This window comes from Pseudopodoces humilis, chromosome 3 (assembly GCF_049639895.1).
Source record: "Pseudopodoces humilis isolate 2021_Gansu_Grassland_sample_001 chromosome 3, ASM4963989v1, whole genome shotgun sequence".
In the NCBI taxonomy this organism is placed as follows: Eukaryota; Metazoa; Chordata; class Aves; order Passeriformes; family Paridae; genus Pseudopodoces; species Pseudopodoces humilis.
Window position 1 is genome coordinate 9,517,008 of NC_142202.1, and position 25,130 is coordinate 9,542,137.

General features: G+C 41.0%; 1 protein-coding gene across 5 annotated transcripts in view; it reads left to right on the plus strand.

Annotated features, from left to right (window-relative positions):
- The first annotated feature begins 332 nt into the window (after positions 1-332).
- Positions 333-25,130, plus strand: part of PELI1 (pellino E3 ubiquitin protein ligase 1) — a 43,136-nt gene continuing 18,338 nt past the window's right edge. The window contains exons 1-2 of one of the 5 annotated variants that reach the window (XM_088053457.1): positions 333-621; positions 4,058-4,301. Coding sequence is in view for 2 of the 5 variants with exons in the window: in XM_014254697.2 (XP_014110172.1) it covers positions 12,868-12,922 (55 nt within the window). In the remaining 3 variants the exon portion in view is untranslated. Of the gene's footprint in view, positions 622-4,053; positions 4,302-9,226; positions 9,287-10,311; positions 10,435-12,757; positions 12,923-25,130 lie in introns of those variants that run through there. The other 4 variants (XM_014254697.2, XM_088053456.1, XM_014254699.2 and 1 more) reach the window with 4 other exon arrangements.

Genomic DNA, 25,130 nt, shown 5'->3' on the forward strand with positions numbered 1-25,130 from the left:
TGGGGACACCAGAATCGTATGCGCTATTCCAGGTGGGGTCTCAAAAGAACAGAATGGGAGGGGGGGTAACCTACTGGCTGTACTCCTTTTGAGGCAGCCCGAGACTCTGCGAGCTTTCAGAGCTGCGCAGCACACGAAGCGCAGGTAAGTGGACTCGCACACACCTGCACACAGGTACACACCTGCACACAGATGCTTGGGCACACGGGCTGCGCTCAGCGTGGGCGGGGAATGGGACTACAACTCCCGCCATGCCCCGGGGCGGGCAGGGGGCGTGGCCCCGCCAGGCCCCGCCCTGGCGGTGTGGCGCGCGGTGAGGCGGGGCGGGGGGGCTGCGCGCGGCAGTCGGTGTGAGGGCGGCGGAGCCGGCGGCGTCCATCGGCTTCTTCTCTCCGGCCGCTTCCCGGCAGCTGCCGCTGCTGCTCCCTGGCCTGTGGCTCGCAGCACCGGCCCGCCCGAGCCCTGCCGGTCGGAGGTGAACTCTCTGAGCCTTCTTCCCTTGTCGCCCAGTCGGAACTATCGCCCTCCGCACGGCCGTGAGGAGGCTGAGGCTGCCCCTTCCCCCCGCTCCCGGCCTGCCGGCGTGGGCTGCCTCTTCTGCCCGTTTCCTTCCTCCCCGGGGTGAGTATCGCGCCTGTCGCGACAGAGCCCCATCCCCGCGCTGCTATTGAAGGGATGGGGGGCCTGCCTGGGGCCTGCCCCCTTCTGCCTTCCTCGGGCTCCTTCCTCCCCTCTCGCCGCCCTGCGCGCTTTGTACTGCGCCTCGCAGGGCTCCCTTGTTGTGGTTGTTTCTAAAATAATTCTCCGTTCTTATTTTTTTCTTCCGCTGGGGTTTGGGAAGTTTTTTTTTGTCTTATTTTATTTGTCTTTTTTTTTTTCTTCCTCTTTTTGTTTAATCTTTTTTTGCTTCCCAGCCGCCCGGAGTTGGCCCCGCTCTGGGGCTGGGTGTGCTGGGGAAGCTCTTTGTCATGGAGCGGCTGCCGAGCCGTCTGCCCTCGGGAAAAACATCACTTGAAAAAAAAAAAAGGAAAAAATAAAAGCAAAAGATAGTCTCTCAATACTTGAACACCAGGGTTCTGTTGAATTCGGAGGTGGATTTTTTTTTTTGGCGGTGGTTTATTTTTTGGGGGTAAGAACGAGTTTCCCCCCCCCCCCCGCCAAGTCCATTGATCGCAGGCTCCCGTGCCGGAGTGCGGAATGGGAGCAGCACGCAGGCGGGTGACAACAAAACAAAGGGGGATTTTGTTTTGCTGTTGTTAACCTGAAAAATCTTGGTGGGAAAGCTTGCTTTTTTTTTTTTTTGATTATTTTTTTTAATCCCTATCTCTTCCAAATTTGATGCTGTTTTACTCTGGAAAAATCCAGCTGGGCGGTAGGTAAGTTGTGTTTTTAATTTTAAGCATTTTGGAGGAATTGCAGGGTTTCTCTCCCATCTCCTCAGCCCTGGCTCTTTTGTGAGCAGCCCGCCGTCCGGCGCAACTTGTGTCCGGTTTTTCTTTTCACTCTTGTTTTCACCTAGTTAAATAATGCGTTTTCAGGAGGATCTAGTACGAGGAGGACATTTCTGCCTGCAACGGCTGTAGGGAAGATATTCAAAAGGCAGGAGAGAGAAGGAGCAGTTGTGCTTACAGCCGAATAATTTTCGTCTGATGAAGGGTATATTTTAAAGCAGTTATGTTTTTATACAAGAAGCATTTTTCTTCCCCCCCCCCACCCCCCCTTTGTTTTTGTTTTAACTGCCACCTCAAAAACTGCAGCTACTTCACCTTTGCAAAACGCAGCTTCTGGAATACATGCAAGAAAAAAGCAGTCTGGCTGTAATGTTGGTGTTTCTGGCCTTAAAGGCCACCCTTTTTTTTTTTTTTCTTCCCCCCCCCTCCCCCGGGACTCCTCTGCCTTGAAAAAACACTACTTGGCAAGAAAAATGACAAAGCTTTTCGGCGATCTAGAAGCTGGCGCTTCTGCATCTGAAGGACGATAGGTTTATCTTTTTTTTTTTTTTTTTTTTTTTTTTTTCCATTTTGAACGCAAATGGGGGGCGGGGGGAGACCCGGGGGAAAAAAAGGCCGTTTCCGGTTTCTGTTCAGCAGCGGTTCGCTTTTTTTTTTTCCCCCACAAAGAAGCATGCTGATGACCTGTTGATGATACATCTTCAGTTGCTTTTTGTTCCAGAAGGCGCCGGTAGGTTAGTGGAAATGAACAGGCTGCCCAGATCTTCGTTTGCATGTGTTGTTGTGTGGTCTGTGTGGCTTTGTAATGTTTTAGGCCGACAATCTTGGAGTGAGTAATGTAGAGCCTAAGTTCAGACATCTGCCCGGGACACTTCCCCCTTTCCTCTCCACCACTGTCCCCCCAGAAAAAGCATGGTTTGCTTTTTTGGTATTGCTGAGCATTGGTAGTGGGAAAATTAGACACTCTTGGTGCTGTGCAAGAGAAGTGTCCTAACTCTTTGAAGTCGTGTGAATGGCCTGGCAGGAAGCTTTAGGAATGCATTTTGGTTGTATGTAGGTTGCTACTGGGTACCTTAAGCTTCAACATATCCTATTTCAAATGAATTAAACATGTAGGAGCACCTACTGTTACACCGAGTAAAGTCGTGTAATGTGTGCCTCATGAATGTTTCCGTTCTTACTAAACACTGGAATGTATTTCTCAACACAGCAGGTCACTGTGCTAGTGTTCATCTTAGAAATTAACATTTTGAGTAACTACTAGTATTTCAGTTAAAGAAGAAATTAATTTACTACCTCTGCTACAACCATTTTGTATTTTGGTAGCGATATTGGTTTCTGTTAGGAAACCAGGCACAGACAACAGGATCCTTTCACTTCAGCATTCACAGCTAGTGACTGTGTTTGTAGGTACAAAATAGAGGATCATGTGCTTGGAGCCAGTGGTATTTAAAACTCCTATTCATTTGTAAGGAGCTAATTACAAGTGTTTTTTGATATAAAATGTCTTTTCAGACATTCAGAACCCTAGAATACAGGAAAACGGAAAACCCAGAGCTGTTTGTAGACGCTAATCCATGCCCTGAGCTAAAAAAGGGAGAATGAGGCTGTTTCATGAGAAATCGGTCACCTTTAAGTGCATACTTGTAGGCAAAATTACACAGTTGATTAGCAATTCCTGCTGGATGCCAGTAATTGGAGATACTTGTTGCTGGCTGGTCACTGTGTGCCTTGCTGGTTAGATTGTAAGTTTTGACTGAACATCGGGATGAAAAAGTCCAGCTCTTTTGCCTCCTAGACATTCATTCCTTAATCTCCAGATTCACAAGCGTGCTGACAAACTGTCAAAGGAAGTGACAGCAAAGACACGGGGTAGGAAGGAGGTTGAGTGCTGCTGAATGCTGCTGAGTTTCAGTGGAAAAAAAGTGAGCATGTTTCCATCTGATCTTTGTTTCTGTTTCTTTTCAATCTACTGGTTAGCAGGATGCACCAGGAAGTGTCACACTTCTACTGTAGTTCCCCAGTCCTACTGAAATTAATATTGTATCTCCAGTCAGGCCCAGTTAGTCTACCTGTGTGAAAAGATTAATGGGAAAGAAGGTAAAATAGCAATTTAATTATGAAAAATCGTGTCAGTTGGGTAAAACTCAAGTGGCTCTGTGCCTCTCAGGAGGTGGTGGGCAGCTCATGGGATGCATTTGCCTGTCCCTGTGCTGCTGTTGGCTCCCCAGTGGGTGCTTGGGGGTGGGCTGGGACAATAAGGTAACATCATGGCATATTTTTTGTGGCCTTAATGTTTCGTGATGGATGTGGCAATTAGGAGTTAAAAGTGATTGTGTTTCTTGTTTAAAATGTTTGAATGAATGTATTCAAAAGCCTTCCTTTCAAGTTACAAAAGATGGAAGCTCTTTGTCCTGCTAGAAATCCTCCTGAAACTTAAAAAAATGCAAGCTCTACCTTGTTTCTGCCTTATGCTAAAAGCAGTAAAAACTCTTTGACAATAACTTGATTTGCAGAAAAATGACAGTCTGTCACACTGTGAGCATGTTCTTTTACAAGTATCCTGTATTTATATTGGTTTATAAAGAAACTTTTTCTTCAGGTAGGCAGAGGTTCTTGGGTGCTTTGCATGAGTGAGTGCACAGCATTTGGACTACCTAGGTGAGCCCTATGCCATGACCTTCTTTTGCTGACCCATGTGACATGATTTGGAGCACCAAATGTTCCCAGCTGCTCAAAGTGACCTTTCTGGAATAACCCTGTAGTGATGAGTGATTGTGAAGTAGTCGACTGGAAACTACAGGATTTTGCAGGAAAGCTGTTGTCCTCTGCTGGCACCCTGTGCTGGAGGTAGGTGCTCATCAATACTAGTCCTGCTCCAGCAGTGTCTCCTGGCGGGCATGTGAGGTGGCATTTGGGGACGTGGGCTTAAGTGTGAAAGAGTCAGCAGCTTGTTTGGTTGAGGCTGAATGCAGTGCCTGGGTGGGAGTGTTTGGTTAAGGATTGATGGTATCCTCTGGGGCCTGCCATGCAGGAGCACGGCTCAGTTCATGAACAGGTAATAAAAGTTAATCTGCTGACCTTGGTTTTAATCCATGCTGCTGGATTTAATCACAGGGACTTGAATGCCACCCATGGTACTTATGTAAATGCTGAGTTTTGGGCTTGAATCCTACTTGAGAGCAGAGAGGCCTAAACCTTGCAGTGAATTTCTGGCTGTGGTTTGGGAGTATCCTATAATTTTACTCTTCTAAGTAAAGCTATATTGCAGTTTTTAGATTAGGAACGTTCAAAACCTCTTACTCTGTTCCAGTAATTATATTCCTGTCAGGAAGAGGATTTGTTCAATTCACACTCACTTTCCTTGTTCACCTGTGGATGTTGTAGAAGACTTGGGACATGTGTCAATGTTGGCTCAAAATGCTCTTGGTCTGCCTTGATGTTGGCTAGACAGCTATGCCAACCAGATGTTTTTCTTTGCCAGCCTTGTCTGTAGAAGTTAATTGCACAAATGTGTTTTTAGAAAGGAGAAAAGCATTCCTTGTGAGAAGTATTTTTTAATAGTACAGAGATATTTGGGGCAGGGAGGTGCTGCTACATCGGGGTGTGTAAATCTGCGTGAATGCAAGGAGGGTATTGAAAGGCTATAGCTAAAAAGGCACAAACCAGAAATGATCTCTGGAATATTTTTTTTTGTTATTATTAAGGGTAGTTGATAATATGAATAGCTACTAGATAATGATACTTTGTGGATTGATTGAGGTTTTGACTGAATGGGATATATAAATGTGTAGGTTCTTGCAGGTTATGGATTTGGAGTAAGTTAGTCAAATAGGATTCTCTGGGGGATAGTTTGTTGGAGCTAGGACTTGAAGATACAAAACAGCAAACAAAACAAAACCCAAAGCAACCAAAACCCAGAAAAATAGTAGAACACAAATCCCTGCCTAGCCAGAATTTTCTTTAAAGTAGACCACTATAGATGTTTTTTTTCTTCCATTGCCAATTGATTCATCTGTCTGGATGTACATAGCTGCTTGTATTTCAAGTTTGTAATGTCTCTGTAACTATATAACTCTTTGGGTTTTATTGCAAATGCTTAAAAATACTCTTTTCTGAGTATCTGGGGTACCTATTTTCCTTACTTTATGGACAGGGTAGGGAAAAGAGATTGTATTTGAGGGCACTGATTTTTTGTTGAGAAGGCTGTCAAGATTTGACACTGGTGGAGCTCAAGGCCTGCAAGAATTTGTGAAGGCATAGTGAGAAGAAATTTGGTGGTGTGATTTGTACATCTCACACTGTCCTGCTTGTCTCTTCAGTGTTTCTGCTTAATTATCTGAACCATGTAGTGAGCAACTGGAAAGTTGCAGCTGTTGGGTTAGTTTGTCCCTGCCAGCTTATCCCCATGGAGGGTAACCCCTTGATCTGGGCCAAAAACACTAATGGCTTCATTGTTCTTCGGGTCAGGGCAGTCATACCAGCATCTCTGGGTTAGATCTAACTTGAAATGTTTCACCCAGCTGGTCATCTTTGCCCAGAAATTGATCAGTGAACAGTTGAATTGTCTGGAACAGCTTGCAAGGCACCCGCGTAGAGCTATGGGCTTTAGGAATGGGAGCCTGTGTGCCTGTGCAGCCTGCACATAGTGCCCCCTTAAACATCACATCCTATGGGATGCTGTAAGGCAAGGTTTAACTAGTCACAAAGTTAGGCTTAGGGGGGTTCCATATGTTTGTAGTTCCTTTCCTTGTGTCAAGTTCATGCCTTTTTGGCAGTTGCAGGTCTGCCCCAAAGTGCCCACTTTCTCTCTTCCCAGGTCCTTCTGCTTTTAATAATCTAGCAGTATTAAACAATAAGAACTTGATTTTTAAAATCATACAGTCTTGAGTACTGCATCTGTATTTTCTTTGTCCTAAGACAAATTGTTCATGCTAAATGATAAAAGTGGTCCCTGAAGAATTTTCTCTAAGAAATATCAAGGCTCCTCTTCTCTTTAAGTGTTAATATGTATACTGAGATTTTTGTCTCATGCTACCTTGATATCCTTTCCACTTACCTGAAGCAGCTGTAGTTCCATACAATATTTTTACAAGAGTAATTATTGTCTTAATCATGACTTAACACAAGTTTCAACAGGGAAAATAAGCAGTGTTTCTTATGTCAGATGATGGAGCTGAATTGTTTAATTGGTATGATGTTAGGGGTAAAAATGCACAATTTATCATATATGAGGGCTTACTATGAGTAATTTACTTATTTTTAAAGAACTTGTTGCTCATTTTGCTTTTTTGATGCACCTTTTGAGATAAACTGCTGTATTCTAAAAATGTCAGTTCTGTCATTTCCTGCTAATCTTTTTTTCTCTGTTTGGCTTGGTTTACTTTTTTCCTGAGCCACTTCTAATACTCTGAGTGCTCACCGTGGAAGAAAATAAATGCAGGTAGACACAAGCTTCTGTATTTTGATTGCTGCTGTACTTTAAAGTTAGCAGAAGATGACTTTGAACTTCTGTGCTGCAGTGCAAGAATAAAGTGGTTTCAACCCTTACTACCTTAGTATTGGAGGTAGGGTATGTGCTCCCTCTTGGATTTGGATTGGACTCCTTTTTGCTGGGCAACTGACGTGTTTTGAATTTAGGAACATGCTACAAAATCTTCTGATAGAAACTGGTAGTTCCTCCTGTGTAGGAAACCAGGGTAGTTGATGTAATATTTGAGAAGCCAGAGTTACGGTCTGTTCAGTCCATACTGCTATTTTCGTCTTCATGATCAAGCTTTCCTGGTAATTTGGTTTCAGTTTTAGGATGCTGCTTTCAGAAGTCCACAAAAAAACGTATCACGCCCACAAGTGGCATGAGTACATTGTCTGTGCAGTTAAATAGTCACAAGGGGAGAAGATAATAGTCCAGCTGTAAAACAAGTCATTGTGGTAACACCTAATTTCAGCACCCGCTAGTTGTGAGGGTATTTATTTATTTATTTATTTATTTAATGTACGTTCACTAAAGAGCTGGGAGAGAACCAGGTCGAATGGCCTGAAACTTAGAACAGTTAAAAACTGCTTTTGAACAGGGCAAAGGTGTAACAGTTCTTCAGTAGGTAGTGCAGAGAACCAGAAGGCCCAAGAGCAGACACTTGATGTTTCATTTGTTCTTTTTCTCATATGATGATGTTGAGGCAAATTTGTGATGGTAGTGCTGACGCTGGAGATAGACTTCTTCCTGCTCCAATCTACTGTCCTTGTGCCTCTTAAAGTTAAAAGATTGTGTTTTAATATACATACATACATATATATATAGATATATATATACATATAATATATATTTATAACTGCACTTTGTACCCTGGGATTAGCAGACCAAGCCTTAGACAAATTACATTGTAATGCATAATAGTCTGAAGACAGGTGATCACCCCTTTGTGCTTAGATGACTTTCATGGCCAAGTCATCATCTCTTGATTCCTGCGGTAGGTGGATCCATCATACTGGTTCTTTGTTCTTTTTTTTTTTTTTTTTTTAATAATAAGGCAATTGCTATGCTGCTGGTAGCCCACATCAATTGTTTTAGTATTTATTAGGCGCTCATTTGGTGGATGTGAAATATCATTCCAGTTCAGCTTTTCCTTTTGGTGCAGCATGAGGTGTTGCCTGTTGGATGAGGTTTCTGTGAGCTGTTCAAGGTTGTTCCTGAGGGCTGGGAGTGTACCATGGTGAGGGTAACAGGGTTTTTTCTCTTGTCTTTTTTAAAAGTGATGTATTACTGTATTAAGGCTGTCAGCCACCTGCTGAAGTTGAGGAATTCAGCTTGATCATGCAGGCAAATAAATGCACAACTAGCTTTTATTTTTATCCATTTTTTTTCTTGCACGTGTGCATATTTATACAGTCAGTACTGTGGCCTGTATTTTAAGCTTTGTCAGAGGGTTTCTGAGCAGCAGATGTGAGCAAAGAGTAGGTTCTTGTACCTCTCACTGCTGGCTGAGAAAGGTCAGGGTGCTCTAGTAGAAAGTGTGGGCTTATAAGCCGTTTGTGACTTAGATACAGCAACTACTTTTGAATTCCTGTGCTAATATATATAGGCTATTTAATTTTTTCCTCACTGAAATAAGCATTCATATATCACTCTTCTCACATGTACACAGACAGCAAGAGGAACCTCTGCCTCAAGAGGGGAAGTGTTAAAAGAATTTTTGCTGCCTTTCCCTTACCCCCCAACTTTGGGGAGGAGCTTGTTCAAGTTGCCAGTGTATAAACAGGAGCAGAGAGAGGAGCCTGATCCGAAAGGTGAGGGATGAGTTAATGCTTACTTTAAAACCAAGAGACCAGTCATAGGGAGAAGTGAACATTACCATGTTAATAGTCACGTGACCGATCAGGCTGTCTTTCAGTCTCAAGTCCACAATAGCAATTATTGTAGACATTCTGCTATTATTTTACAGCTGTTAATGAGGAGGAGTAACAGTCAGATTTATCAGGCTGCATTATATATTTCAAAATATCAACCACCAAGAAATAATAGCTTTAAAGATTCAGGTAGTGCTTGGCTGACATGTAGCTGAGATGGCATGAGAAGTTTCTTGCCTCACTTTGGGCTGATGTCAAGTGTAGCATTGCCTATTTTCTCTTGCTGCTCCAGTTTCCCAGGGCAGGGCTGCGGCTGAGACGTAACAAAGCTGGAATTGTGCTCCACTCTCCTGTTCAACTAGGAAAGAGTGCAGGATATAGGAGATGGCAGGGAGAGGAACCTGTGTGCTGAGATGGTGCATGATGTCTCCAAAGCCCCAGAGGGATGTCAGGCTTGTCTCTTGTTTTTTGTCCTTATTTCAAGAAAGGTAAGGAACTCACGGGTGTGTTGATGCTTAATTTGTTAATGTTTGGAGGCTGCTACAGAAATGCAAATAAGCATTCTGTTACTAATCAAACCTTGCTCTGCTTTGAGGCATGTAAACTAATGAAGTAGCAACAAATGTGAAGGTAGGTGAAAAAAAATGATAGTGCAGCATGAGTTCCCTGAGTTCAGGCTTCCCATTTTTCTTCTGCTTTCACTGTGTCAGATGTTTAGAAGTGTCAGCATGACTGAGGTCCACATAGAGAGCTTACGTGAGGCACAAACCTGATGCTGAGCGGGAAAGCACAGTGTTTTGGAACGTGGTGAGGTCTAACATCTGTTTTTAACCTTTTGTCACAAGTGGAAGGGATTATAGGATGACAAATAGTGATTCTTTGCTAATGGGCATGGGTTCCATTCAGCATTGGACAATGCATGCCAATTAGATTTAATACAAATGTTCCCCCAGAAAGATCACCTTGATTTAACTTTTTTTTTTAGATGCATAAAGTAGAAATGAACTGAGGTGCTCTGTTTGTTCTTTAAAGACTAAGTACTATATTTCTAGCTCTTGGCAGACATTGTCCACAAGTACTTCATGTTCCATTGGGCTTTTGCCAAATTTAATGTACCATGTGTACTGAAAGCATCAAAAACAGACTTACTTTAATTTTAGATTTTGCAGTTACTGTTACTGATTTTTCTTAGAGCTGTTCCATCCAATCGGCTATCATCTTCATTTTTTTACCTGCAGGAGTTTGTGGAAGAACCACGACGGTCTTATTTGTGTGGCTAGGGGCTGTTCGTGTCAGTGAGAGCTGTAGATCAGATGTCTCTGCAGTGGCCAGACTCACCATTTGTAGAAGCTAAATCAGCACACTGCATTATTTGTGAACTCCTTTCTTCAATACTAACTGAGATGTTGTGGCCGAGGACTGTTAAAAGCAGAGTCTGACAACTGTCTTTCAAGAAACTTGATTTCTTTAAAATCCTGAGACGAGAAACTGAATGTACCAAAAATTGTGAACTTTGATTTTTCAGCACTTCCATGCTGTATGAATAGAAAGAAGCCTGACAGAAAGACCTTGGACTCCAAAGAGACATTAAACGGAAGAGATAGGGGAGAGAAGCAGAGCACAAGTAGGAATTATGGTAGGTAGACAAAGAGAGGAAGGAAATAACTGAGGGAAAGAATAGGGTATAGTGCAAAACTGCCAACCAATATGGGCTGGAGTGTTTGTAATGCTACAGTCAGTCCTCAGGTCTGCTGATCCCTGCCTGACAGCTGTGTCTGCTGGCCTCAGATTTTGGCTGTTCATCTTGTATTTTCAACCCTCAAAGCCAAGTAGCTGTGCATAAGCATGGCTTCTGGCCAGATGGCTCATAGCACTCAGAGTGGAACAGGATTCCCCTCCATTGTGTTGATGTGGAGCAGCATGGCATTCGGTAAAGCCTGGGTTTTCCCTTTCACTCCTTCTGCTGAGGCTGCTTTTGTTAAATGGCAGTCTGTTCTGGTTTCTGCTTTGCAACTTTAACAACTCTAGCAGAGGGTAAATTTGCTCAGTGTTTCAGAGACCTACATATAAGTGTGGGAGTCTCTTGAGCTGAATAAAATCCCAGGGAGTTCTACATTCCCTATTAATAATGATCATTGTAGTTAAATTATGTGGGAATTCCAAATTAGACTGTATTGGAAGCTTAACCGTGGCAGTTGGTGGTTTTTCTTTGGCTCACTCTTATGCTGAGGTACTAAGCATGGTTTTAAGTCAGGTGTCTATTTTACCCTTTACTCCACCTCAGAGATGTTGATTAGTCTTTGGGAATGTTACTTAAACTTTGACAATCTTCAGATATTATCTCACTATCTTCAGAGACTGTATTTTGTGGCCTATACCTGTCTTCTCATTCCACTCCTTGTACTGGAGTCTCTTGGAGCCTGTTCAGTTTCTGCAGGTTATCTTTGTCCAGGCAGTGTCAGAAGATGCTTTTCCAGCATGCAACCAAGTGACCAGTTCAGAAGAGCTGGTGGAAGAGTTTTCTAATTGGACCATAACCTGTGTTAATGTTGGTGTATCCCAGGTTTTATTGTAGCGACTGATTATGGAGGTACCTCACATTAATGGGAGCAGACAAAATACTGCCTTGTGAAGAAATGTACCGGAAATGACTAAGCCTTGGTGAAGACAGATCTATAGGTTTTTCCAAGTGTGTGTTTTTTTAACTGAGACAGAATTTTAATTTTTTTCATTCATGGCTGTTACTGTACTTGTTTTCAAGCTTAATTTTACAGCATCTTTCATATAAGCTTAGTTTTAGCTCCAGATGCTTGCTAATAAGATTATTGCTGTACTAAGCAGTCTTTTAGTGATGAATACAGCTTCTATTACCTAAAAGAACAAAAGTTGAATAGAAGAGTGAGAAAACAAAATTAGCTGTAGTTAAAAATGGGAGTAAATTTCCTTGTTTTTCAAGATTTAACATAGCTTTTAAGTACTGCTGAGAAATAAATTCTTATTTCCTGTTATCTCACTACTCATTGATCAATGGGTTTAAAAATACATAATTTTACTGTTTTTCTGGAAATGAACACAGTCATATGGAAGGTAGTCCCAGCTCTTTGTTCCTGTTGTCTGTTCAGGTGCACTCAGCACTGAGTAAATCCAGTTTAGAAGCAGTTTGGAGCGTGGGTCTGTGGTAATCATGGTTGTGCAGAACCTTGTGTCATGTAGCTGCTGGGCCACAGGCAGGCCTGCTGCTTTTTCAGGCAGCAGTGCTTTATGCCACCTTAAAATTGTTCAACTGCAGAATGTATTTCTGCTATACCTTAACAATTAAGTTCAGGAATTCCTGCAGTCATGCAAATAGGTGATAAATAATAGCTCTGTGATGCAGGGCTTCTGTCTTTGCATGCAAAGGTCATGCCTCTGTGCTAGTGGCCAGGTTTGTCAATGAAGAGAAGAATTTGGAAGGGAACTCTGGAGTTCATCTGGTCCAACTCCCCTTACTCCAAGTAGTTTGAAGTTAGAGCCAGCCCTTTCATCTCTTTATTTTGCACGGTTTTGAATAACACACAGCCAGGGTGTCTGCTGACAGTGCTTGTCTAATGCTTACCTGCAACTGGCAGTCTTCTGTAAATGTGAAACTATGACTTATCCAGTATAATTCCAGAACATTTTCTTGAATTTCAGTAAACCCTGAGCACAGCAAGTGGCAACTGAATTCCCTTAATAATGTTGAAGAACTGAGCATTTGAATTGCTTTGCGCTAGGAGTACTGACTGGAAAGAAGGGTATATGCTGTGTTCAAAGACACATTTATTCCAGGAGACACTGAGCCAACCTCTGCAAAACCATTCTTTACAGTGGCTGTGAGTGACAGGTAGATCTCCTACCTGTGCCTCTGCCAGCTGACAGTTCTCAATTGCTGATGTGGATGGGGCTTAACCATATGGTCTCACTCTGGCTTTCTCTCACAGTGTTGAAAATCGGTGTCCTGTCTGCACTAGCAGCTAACTGATCTCAGCTCATTGTTGACAGCCACCATCATCAACAGGTCCCTTTCTCTCTGCGCGTGAGACTTTTGATTATGTATCGTAAATCCAAGTGGAAGCGCGGTTACAATCTCGAGGGGCTTGGACACGGTGAGTTTGCATCTGCGCAGTTGTTCTACAAGAACAAACTTTCTTACTTGCACATGAACTTCTTGCCAAAATTTTCATCTAGAGAATTTGGTAGCTACTTCCAGAGTTCCTTTCAAATAGAGCCTTTATTTACTTCTGGAAGATTTTGATTGTGATAAGCAGCTAAAAGTACGAGTGTAGAACAATACAAACTACTTCTATTGTCTTGCTGTAACTATCTGTAAAGATATTTGTTCTCTAATCACTATATTTTTTTAAAATAAGTGAAAGAGAATGCTTTAAGTAGTTCATTGGATAGTATCTCTCTACAGCAACCACAGCTTTTATAAAATGTGGGTTATTATATTTGTGACATGCCTTCTAAACTGTGCTAAATTTACTTTCTCATGCCCTAATGTTGGATTTCTACCCAAGGTTGTTTCCAGAGGTTCTGATACAACATTTACTGGCTGATGAGAGCGATGCCTTCTCTATCTCATCTCCCTGGACTGTGCACACATAGCTCCCCCTCCCCAGATCTGAGCTATGCAGTCCTTGGCCTGTCTTTACTCCAGACCTGCTGACCAGAGTTTTTCCATGAGCTTTCTCACTAACTCAAGGGAAACAAATTAATTGTGGGAGTTTCCTAAGAGGTTCAGGGAGCTGTGCCTTAAGTTTTGTTATTAGACTGACTGTATATCCTTCTGATGTGGTAGACTTAAAATTCTTGCATTGCTTTCTGTAGCTTTGTTTGTGAATGTATCTGTGGCTTGGTCTTTTTCCTTAGCCTTCTGGTTTGAGGACAACAGCTGCTGCCTCCTCTCAGTATTGCTTGAACCAAAGTAGTAATGTGGTGTTGTGAGAACATCAACTTTATCTTGCTTAGACCAGTTTTATTTTACATCTTAGGGAATTGGAGCAAATAGGTATGAGATGCTTATCGTAATAATGTTTTTCATGATCAAAGCTATCAGTTCTTCAATGGCTGCTATTTCTGTTTCAACTGCCAAAGTCTTGAAACTAGTTATGAGCAATCAGTATTGGTGGTGAACAGCTTGAAACATTTTAGGTATGGGAAACACCAGTTCATTATTCAGCATGAGTTTGCTGACTTGAATTCATGCTGCATATTTATTTTAGTTTCTGATCAGCCCTGTATTTCACTGTGCCTCTTGATTTGCTGTCAAGTTTTTCTATCATGAGTGAATTCTTAGTCCAAAATTCCTTAATTCAGCAAGTGTGTTTCAAGGGGAAGCTCTAGTGGTAGTGCAGTATGGTCTAGACCTTTGAAAGTGATCTAGATGTTACAGCTTTGTTTTATAAACTTGAGAGTCTTGTTGGAAAATGCATTAGGAAGAAGTTTCTATCTAATGAAACATGGTCAGAGAAGACTTGCTGTGTTCAAGTACTTGTACATAGGCCAAAAACTCTTGGAAAAACTCTAGGAAGAGCTGTGAAGCTGTGTTGAAGCTGGTGGCTTGAAAAACTGGAGTGTATCTGGCATTTGAGTGCTTCATCTCTTCAGAGAAAGAGTATGCAACTTAAATATTCCACCTGACAGTGAACATTGTCTCTGACAGTAGTGAAATTATTTTGAAGGTCTGGGGCTTATCCAGGATCAGAGTGATGAATTAAATTACATGTCCAGCCAAGATTTGTTCTAGTACAGTCTTGCATAGGTAGGCTGATAGTGATCTTGCTTATGCTGCTGAATTCAGTTGCCTTCAGTGCAGCTGAATCCTTACTTACACCTGCATAACTGGGTTCAAGCATCAGGTTTGGTGAAATGATCTGGTAGATGATGAAAAACAGAATATGGGCTTCAATTTCTTAATTTCTTTCCCTGACTTAGCATGCTTTTTTTTTTTTTAATGGTATGCTTAGAAACAAAGTCCTGCTTTTTTGTACAGTTGATCATCTGCTAACAAGATGAGCTACAAATCTCAGTATTATTTTTGTGAAATATTGGGAAGGTTTAATAAAATAGTGAAAAGAGAGGGAGAACTAAGTCTGCTGCTTTGTTACTGTGCCAAGAAATAATCCTTCCTTGCTGACCACTACCTTAGCTGTTCCAGCCATGGCATGATGTAGTTTTATTTTTTTAACAATGGCTTTATTTAGATTATCCTTTTAACTAATGGTTTTGACATGCTTTAAAAAGACACTTAAGGAAGCGTATCTTGTTGCAGAATTCCAATCTGGGCTAACCTTACAGGCTGCAAATATTTTAACTTTTTAAAATTTAATTAGAGAATCTTCATTTGTAACACTAAAAGCCATCTTTGGAGCATGTTGAGTTTGTAGGCAGTTACCTGAAAGGCTAAAGTTCTGTCAAAGGATTCAGTCTTCTGTACACTGGGGCTGGTTTAGGTTACTCTGCATTTGTAATCAAAAAGAGATTTCATATTGCTTTCAATTAACAAGAAAGCTTTTCTTATGATCTTTGATTTCAGTTGGCTGCCACTTCACTGGGAGTTTCGACTGTAATATTTCAATGCCCCTTTGTGTTAGGCCTTCTGTTATCTTTGCTTAACTTTGGTATTCTGGACCTTATTTTTTTGCCAGTAAAGATAAATCTTGCTGCTTCAGTGTATACAATCATAGTGGTATTGTTTTGGGGGTGAGACTTGCTGCCTTTTTCTTATACAATTTTTATGGTTTAGATAGACTTCTTTATTAAAAGTTAAGGAATAAGCTCCATGCTATATCTTTGGAAAACAAAGACATTTATATAAATGTATTAATAAAATAATTAGTAAGTAATCTGTAAGGATTTTACAGATGAGGGAGGATGACTAGAAGAAACAGGACTAGCTATGAAAAGAAATCCAGTAATTCCTAAACTTGCACCCCTTCATGTTAGTCTCAGTCCTGTTTTTAAAAAGAAGGACCTAGAACAAGTAAAACATATTGTTAGTCCTGCAGCTGGACTTTGGCAAATCCCAGTACAGCAAATGTGAGGATGCTTAGTTGCAAGTTTTAATGCCAGAAGCAGTAAAATACAGGTCTCTGTCACAAAACTGGGAATGTGCAGTTGTTCCCAAAAGTGGTGCTTTGCTCCAGAAGCACTGAGCTCTAGCTCACAGTTCTTGTTGGGCAAGTTTTGGGGCTGAAACTTTGTGTCGACAGTTGCATGTCTGCATTTTGCCTATAATATTTACATCAGTCTTCAGAGTAAATGAAAAAGTGTATCTTGTTCCTGATACGAGAGAGCTACTCTGTTAGATTTTAGGTAAAACTAAAGTTAAATAACTTTATATCTAAAGTTACAGGTTCTTTCCCACCAGAATATTAAACTGTACTTTCAAAATGAAGAGCTTAGGCCTCAAATTAGTTTTGAAATGAAGACTGTTATAGAAAACTGGTTTTTTTGTGCTTACCTGTTTTTATTGTTGTTGGTTTTTTTTTTTTTTAATTTTTCTGCAATTTAAATGAGGTGCCTCCTTTCTAACAGTGAAAAATGCCTCATCTTGGAAGTGGCTACTAAAAGAAAAATGCTTCACCTCAGAAACTAATAAAATTATTGGAGCTGATGTACTCCTCATGTTGGTTTTGTAACATTTGTATAGTGTTGATAACATTTCAGAGTGGCTGACCTTGCATTTTTTTGTTAGCAGTCATATTTGCACGCAAGGAATACCTATTACAAATTTGAGGAGAGCAAGCTTCTGACACTGCTTTATTTATTTGTATGGTTCAAGGTTTATTTTGAGGATGTGTAATCCACACACTTCCATCAGTGAAGTGCTAAAAGTACAGAATGACTTCATTGTTTTAAAAAGTTTAGGTACAACAGTGGCTGCTGAGCCAAAGGAAGTGTTTTCTTTATGTTTAGAGAGTATCTGTTCTACAGCTGGGGTTGATGTGGTTGGAGTGAGACTGAGCATGCTTGAAAATTTGTTCTGCCTCTAAGTTGCATTGAGGCAACACACAGTGAGTGCTAAAGGCAGCTCTGATCAGCCTGACAAACTTGCAGTTTCCATCAAAACTCACCTCTCACTTATAAAGTCATGCTGGGTGTCAAGTGTCAAATTGGCTCCAATGACTTTGCCGTATTTGAAGTTCTTTAGGTTTTTTTAGTATGTCTATGAATAGTTAATTACATAGATGGTATTCCTTAAATGTTTGAGGGGTTTTTTGGTTGTTTTGTTTTACTGTGAATTTGCATTGGTCCAGAAGCTCGAATGTATCAGACGTCTCTGTTGAATCTGGGTAGTGACTTCTTGAGTTAAGGTTGCCTACGATAGTTCATTACCTCAGAGCCTTCTGCTCTACAGAGGGATGGCAGGAGGCATCACTAAGCATAAGAGTAACTGATGACAATGAGTAAATTGAATGTGAGCAGGGTTTCCACAAACCTCTGTCAATAGGTGTGAACGAGGCACCGCTGAGCTGTGAGTAGCTATTGGCAATTTGAAACAATGTTCACAAACAATATCACTCCAGAGAGGTCCAATCTACCCTGAAAAAGCTTGGGAAGATCATTTCTGAAGAGCCAGATTTCTTGGGAGGAATGGGTCTGGGCTGAATGGCTGACTGAAAAGGGGCAAGTGAAATGGCTCTTCCAGATGAGATTGTTGCTGTTAACTTTGCTGTACAAGAAAAACAGGGCCTAAGGTTTCTGTGGAAGATACCCAAACATAGCCTGTGAGCGTATCTGGAGGGCACACAATGGGTTAAAGTGGAGGCTTCTCTTAATCTGTTTCCCAAGGTTCAGAAAGGAAGAAATCTGTGCTATATTAACCAGTCAATGTGGTTAATAAATAAGTGATGCTGTAAATCATGTGAAATTTATTTCCAAACTCAATGAAGTACTACTGTGTTCTGAATCATCTGGTACTGTTCAAAAACCATTTGGCTGTGGTGCTGTCAAAACTGCTGGGTTTTGTGGCTGTGTGCTCTTTTCAGTGTATTTGCCCAACAGTGTTTCCTATTTCCTGAACGTAAAAATTCTTCTTTGAGAGACAACAAGTAATTCCTTGCACAAAGCCTGCCTCTCAAGGCGTACAGGTACAAAGTGCAAAGCAGAGGTCATTCCTAGAAGTGAGTTGCCAAGTGTGGAGATACTTCTGCATGGCAGAAAAATGCCAGAATAAGAAAGAAATGTGGATTTTGTTTCATGCTTGTGTTCATTCAAATCTAACTTCATCTTTAACTGTTCAACCTTTTTTTTTTGCTTTGGTGGCTTCTCCAGGTAGCTTTGAAATATGAGCTGGTAAGTACAGAGAGCCAGAGTCCTGGCCAAGACAGAGCTTTAAACATGGGCTTTTGTTTAGTGTTTTAGGGTTTTTTTGGATTTTCTTTCAGAAGAAATTGTTGAGCTGTTTTGCTTGAACATTTTATGTCAAGTAAATAAACGAGCATTAGTTGGAGAGAAATAGCTGAACTTGTGCTCTCAAACCTCAATTTTAAGACAGTTTCTAGGCCAAATTTTGAAGTTTTTTTAAATTCCACTTGAAGCTGTTATTACGTTAGAGTTTGTAATGTGACGTAGCATCATTGAAAATGCTGGAGTGGTCCATGAAAATACAGCTGAACTTTTTAACACTGCCTCACAATGGGTGCATCACTTTAGCAGTTGCTGGAAAAATGTTCTGCCACAGTGCCTGTCACTATTGCTGTACTCAACCAATCTAAAATTACTTTTGTCTTCATCTGCTAAATTTTGTCTGACATATGCTGAATAGACTAGAAGCAATACAGATTTCAAATGATTGGCTCTTTTGAAAACAAACAAGCCACTCTCCTAGTGCTAAAATGCCTTTCCTTATCTTTTATGACCCACACTCTTGGGAATATTTCTTCTTTTGGTTGTAACTGAAGCCTGTACTAACTTAAAGTTGACATATTGAGCTAGATAGCTTCCCTTATTTGAAGGTAACATTTTTCTTTGGACATAGAAAATTGAAAATTTGAAACTAGTGATGACCTTGAAAACCTGCAGCTGTAAGTCAAATGTGAAACATAATTATTTCCTTAGCTCTTAATTAAAACCTGACCATGTGGTCCCTTGGGTCCCCATAGAAATAGTATAGCTCCATCTCCATGGGTGAAATATTTTGTCCTGGTCTTTTTTTGCTGAGAAATTGGTATTTTTGCTTGGTATTATTTTGCTTAGCAAAATAATACCAAGCATTGCACGTGACAAGACCCAAGAGTAGCTACCAGTTCTCCCTTGCACCTCTAAAGAAGCAACCATTTCTGTCTCAGCCAAAGAATAGAATTTAGGGATGACATCTCTAGCACTGAACTGCTACTATTTGGGAATGACTTTTTTTGTTAGGTGTTAGTGCCTGCGTAGAGGTAAAGTGCAACTGCCTTTTTATTTTTATAAGCAGTAAACCTCTTACCCAAATTGGATTAGAAGTGTAGGAAGTAAAGTATTGTGCTTGTATATGCCAGATCATACATTGCCTATGAGATTAGAAAGCAAAGAAAAAGATTTGATCAACTGGCATGGAATTTTTTTCTGAGTAGTAACAAAATGTGAGCAGGCAGGTGATCCAACACGATAATGTAATGGAACTGTCTTGTTTGAATTGCTGGCTGTAGGAGGTGATGCACATGGGAACTAAAGTGTGCAAAACACTAGTTTTGTGTTTATGTATAAATGCAAGTTGTATTAGCATAAAAGTTGGTTTACCTTAGTTTTTAAGGGGCAGCTTTTAGTGTATCTGGATATATTTCAGTATACCTCTTTTAGAAGAGGCAAATCTATTGCATGTGACAAGTAATCAGTTCTTGTTCTCTTGGGTTACTGCCTAAAGTAACATCTGTTCTGTACCTGAGCTCATAAAACCGTATTTAAAGTATTCCTAAATGGTCAGAAGTACAGGAGAGAGAGGTGCTGAATCCTGTGTGTCTGTACAGAGCTCTGACATCTCCTAGCAGGCCACTGTGCAAACCTGACCCTTGGCTTGCCAGAGAAGAGGCAGCACTCTGACAGCTCTCCAGAGAAATATAGGTCATAGGCTTTTATGTGTAAATGCTGGAGGTGATAGGTCTAGAAAGGAGCAAGTTTTCTACCTTGTGTAAAGTCTGTCTAAAGCTTGAAATGAGGAAGAATATAGTAAGATTGTCATGTTTAATAGCAGTGATTTGCAAAATATTCAGGTATGAACTATGGACTTGGGACACTGACGTGCTGAAGTGAGTGGAGCTGTTTTCAGGTTATGCAGCACTTTTTTTACTGGAATCACAGGGACTACAGTCAAAATGGTGAGTGTCAAGAGTCTAGGAAGTGTGGTTAGGAATTTAGGAGAAAACAGAGGGCTGTTGGGTAGACTTTACTTTTTGCTTCATGATCTCTTTGTGGGAAAATATATTTGCCTTCTTGTAAGAGATCTGTTTGTGTGATGTGGGAGTTGATTAGAAATGGTACAGAATAGTTTTTAAACTTTTTCCCTCTTAGCATATTTTTTCCCTAGAATGTGAGTGTGGGGAGACAGACAGTTCTAGCTAAATTTCTATAACTGAATTATTTTCCTTTTTTTTTTTTTTTCTAATCTGAATGAATAATCTAACATAAAATGTTTTTCATCACTGAGATAAAGATATTTTTCAGAACTGAAAGTGTTATTTCTTCTAGCATCTGTCTTAGGATTCTCTGTACAGGTCCATGGGCAAATGATCTGGCTTTGTAGGAATGAAAAATTTCAGGTAATGCAGGTTCAGCTAGTTCTGCTATAACCTTAAAGGTTTTGCAAGTACAAAAATTGTGTTGGAAATGAATTCAAATTTGGGCTCCCTTTCTTTATTTAGGGGAAACCATAATACCTAAAGCTCAGTGAATCTGGGCTGAAGACTGCTGAACAATATCTAAAAAACAATATCTAAAAAACAATATCTAAAAAATATCTAAAAAATTCTTTAAGGAAGTGCTTGTGCATAGCCAAGATTAATTGAACCAGAAATTATCCTGGAGAATTTAAAAAGGACTCTTTTACAATAGCTTTTTCCAGGTACCTTGGAAATTAAAGTTTACTGTCTTGGAAGGAAGCCTGGTGCAACTACATGGTTCTGACTTGGCAGATGACTTGCATCAGTTTGATGTTTTTGGAAATAAGTGTGCTTTCTTCAGAATGAAGCTTTGCCTATCATTCTTTCGGTCTTGAGTTTTTAGGAATTCAGCACATCTGATGCTTCAGGTGGTATTTGAAGCCAGGTGAAGAATCTGTCCTAGTTTCAGCTGGGATAGAGTTAATTCTTGCAGCAGCTGGTACAGTGCTGTGTTTTGTGTTTAGGATGATAGTAGTGTTAATGCACTGATGTTTTGCTGAGCAGTGCTTACTCTGAATCAAGGACTTTACAGGGTCCCATGTTCTGCCAGCCAGGAGCTGCACAAGAAGCTGGGAGGGAGCATAGCCAAGACAGGTGGCCCAAATTGCCCAAAGGGATTTCCATGCCAGACAACATCATGGCCAGTATTATAAACTGGGGGGAATTGGCTGGGAGGAGCTGGCTGCTGCTCATGGATGGTCTGAGCATCAGTCAGTGGGGTGATGAGAAATTGTGCATCACTTTCTTGGTTTTCCTTAATTTCTCCTTTTATGTTGTTTCCCTTTTCCTTATTACTCTTTGTTTTAGTTTGTTTCGATGACTTAATTGTTGTTATTTTAACTTGAGGGTTTTACCTTTTCCCCTGATTCTCCTGCCTTTCTCAGGGGCCAGGGGAGGTGTGAGCAGGCTGCATGGTACATGGTGACTGGCTGGGGTTGGCAGCATTCTTTTAAGAGCAGCTTAATTCCCAAATGCCTTACTTGGGCAACAGTTGCTGTGTTGAATTGCTCATTGGGCCCCATTTCTCTTGTGAAGGACTTCCCTGGTGGGCTGAGGAACAGGCGCACAAAGATGTAAGGGTGGAACAGGTCTTGGTAAGAAATGCTCCTTATGTTTGTCTGATGGCAAAGTGTGACTCCTGTGACAGGAAATGCCTCTGTGCAGTGTGATGACTTGTTGTCACTCTGTAACTAGGCTGCTTCGGTGACAAATTACTCCACAGTTGCTTAAGGATCACCATGGCTGAATGAACAACATTTTGGAGTTGGCCAATCTGTTTGAAGGAGCATTTGTTGTGCCTTAACAACTCCAGATTCTATTTTGATCTTTTACTCAGCTGTCCTGCAAATCTAATTAACCTCTCCTACCCCTTCCAGAAGTGGTCAGTGTAGAAAAGTTCATAAAGTACCATCTACCCTACATGTCACAGAAACTTAAGATGCAGAAAACGGTTCTTATCTGGAAGCAATAGCACTAACAATGGACCTTTGTTTTCTTAGCCCTTGTAAGAACTTTCTTACTTCTTGCCATAAGCCACCACACAGTAGTGCAGAGGATTAAGTCATTTCCTTCCCTTCTCCTCTTCCTGCAGATTATTTGATTAGCATTTCTATTGTATACTCTAAATAGCATGTTCTTTGCTTCAGGCTGGTCCCCCCCAAAATCTCTTTAAAACACTGTAGTATGACTTTTTACTAGTAGTGTGACATGGGAACTTCTTGCACAGAGATTACATGTGACGTAACACAATAAAAAATTAATAGGGGTGGTAAGTCAGTAATCTTCCCTTCTTTCTTCTTCCCCCATGCACCTGATATTAGGCTTCTGGGAACCCCCTAACAGTGTTAATGCCTTACAATACATGAAATATTTTTCTTATTTGGATATCATTGGCTTTGATCAGAGTTCAGCCCCTGACTTCATGGGAAACAGAGTTCAGGTTGTGTATAGTGTATATTCAACATTCAGTGTACAAATACACCTCCCCTGTGTGATCATTACACGTCTTGGTCTTCCACCAGGTGTTTTGCTCCCTTTTCTCAGTCTTCCCTTTCCTTCAGTCTCTGTTTCTATATACCCTATGTGCAGCAATTTCAAGCTCTTGTGTGGGGTTTTTATTCCACTCCTTGCCTGCTTTGTTGAATAAAATTATCAACAGGTGTTTAGAATGCCAGTCTTGAAATATAACTGTAATATAATGATCAGGTTAACTCCAGCATGAAGAGTTTGCCTTTCAGGATTCTTGCCAGTCTGGGCACTAGAGCCATAGTGTTGCCTGTTGCCCCTCTCTGTGATTACGGCTGTCTTTTTAGCTGGAACAGCCAGAAATGCATTCCTCTTCAGAGCTCATGTTGAATGTCATGTGAAATCACGTAATTGTATCAAACTGTACAGCATCTGTTTGTGAGTCAGATAGAAGAACATGACGATACAGCCCTTTATTTCTTTAACAACTTCAAGGAAAGAACCTCCCCTGCAGTTCAGCATCACTTCATGAAATTAGCAGTGATATTTTGGGCTACAGATTGCATTGTTTTAGTCTGGCATGGTATCTGTACTCCAGGAGAATTCAGATAGCTCACCTAGCGACAGCATGCTGGAGGCATTTGCCTCCAGTCCTCAAGGTATGGCATAGTTCTTGTGATTCCATGAAAAACATTACACCCTCCTCACCATAAAAGTGGGGGACAATGTTGACACAAGAACAGCTGAGTAGAGCATGGCTGTGAGTAAACACAGGCAGGGAGACAAGGTTGTTCAAACTTTGGTTGGGTGAGATTTAGAGACAGCCACGTAGAAGTGTGCCCAGGAGCAAAATAAACCCTCAAAAAGCCTGGATTAAGATGGGGCATGATTAGCTATAAAAAGGACATTATGTGGTGTTGCCTGATAGCTCCAGAGGGTCACTAATATGGAGGCAGGTAAGGATTGTTATCTGCAGGAGTCTGGGTGGGGTGTCAGAAAGCAAATCCACCTGCAGCTGCTTCTTAGGTGGCTGCAGCATAAAGTAATCTACAAGCTTATTAACCTGAACACTGAACAGCTGTGCCTGTAAAATGAGAATAAAGGAATTCTAGAAGCAAATTACTCTTCAAGTTCTGCTTTTCAGGATGTTTTGAAACAGTACAACTCAAGTTTTACAACTTGTGTGAGAAAAGTAATGCAACCTGAAAGTGGTCATAGCAATGTAACTAATCACTGTAGTTAAATACCTGAATACAGAGCACCTTTTGTACTCTTGGTGCCATATCTGTGTGTTAAGTGATACTAATGCAGTCCTGATGTGGTTTCCTTTTTCTTTTTCTTTTAAAACAAAATCACAAAAGCAACCCTTAACCCTGATTAAAACAGCATTCAAGCTGCCAACTATAGGCTGGGACAAAACAGAAAATACTTGAAAGTGATGGGAGAGGTGGGGTGGTGTGACTCCTCTACCCCAGTAAAAATTGCCATTTTAATGATCTGCATGTTACCAGTGGAAAAGCTGGGTTGGTGTGCCAGTAGCATGAGGCTCTTGATTTTTGGCAGGGAGAAAGATTCAACCTAAGTCTCAAGATTTGGCTTCATAAGTCTCTGGTGTTTCTGTTGAGATTGATGCAGAAGGTCCCTATCGCCTCATTTACATTGGTATAGTGGGATTACAGAATAAATACACAAACAGATAAGCGAAATTATTCGGGTTGAAATAGTTGGAGATTTGTGTGTGGTTTTGTTTTTTTTTCTTAGACCCTTGCCAGCTTAGTAATCTGATAATTGTGATGATGACCATACCTTTTCAGAGCAGTGTTCAGTTCTGTGGGTTTTTTTGGTGACCAGAAGAGTGGAAACAAGGGGGCACCTGTCCATCAATGTTTCTCCAGACACTTTACAGTGTTCAGCAGCTGTGGCTCAGCCACTTCTGTGGAGCAAAGTGGCATCTATGGTAGGAGAAAAAGAAGTGTCTTTGAGCCTATGTGTTCTTTTATTATCCAGAATAACCTATGACAAAGTGTTTTGCAGCTAAATTTTCTGTGTAGGTGACAAGGTCCTGTAACAGGACAGCTATACTATATTACTTAGGGGAAAGTTTGCTGTGGAGTACAGGTTAAGAAGAAAGAAAATACAGATACCTTCACTTTGTTCTCAGCAGTGAAGCTGACTTCTGTGGAGCTGCAAATTATGCTGTGTTATGGCATTATGAACAGAAAAGCTGTTTTGACAGTTCTTAGGTTTGAGTGTTACCCAGTGGCTGTACTGTGAGGTGAACTGGGGAAAAGATCCAGGTAAAAAATAACAGAGCAGATAAACAAAGTTTTTAAAATGTTGGCAGATCAGTCCATAAAATTGTGTGTAAAAGATTGAGGTGGCAAGCCAAGGAGGGAGCAGCAGAAACAGGAGCAACAGTTACATGTACAACACAGATGTGAAATGTCAGGCTGTATCTACATTGCTTGAGCCAGGGTAACCAGGT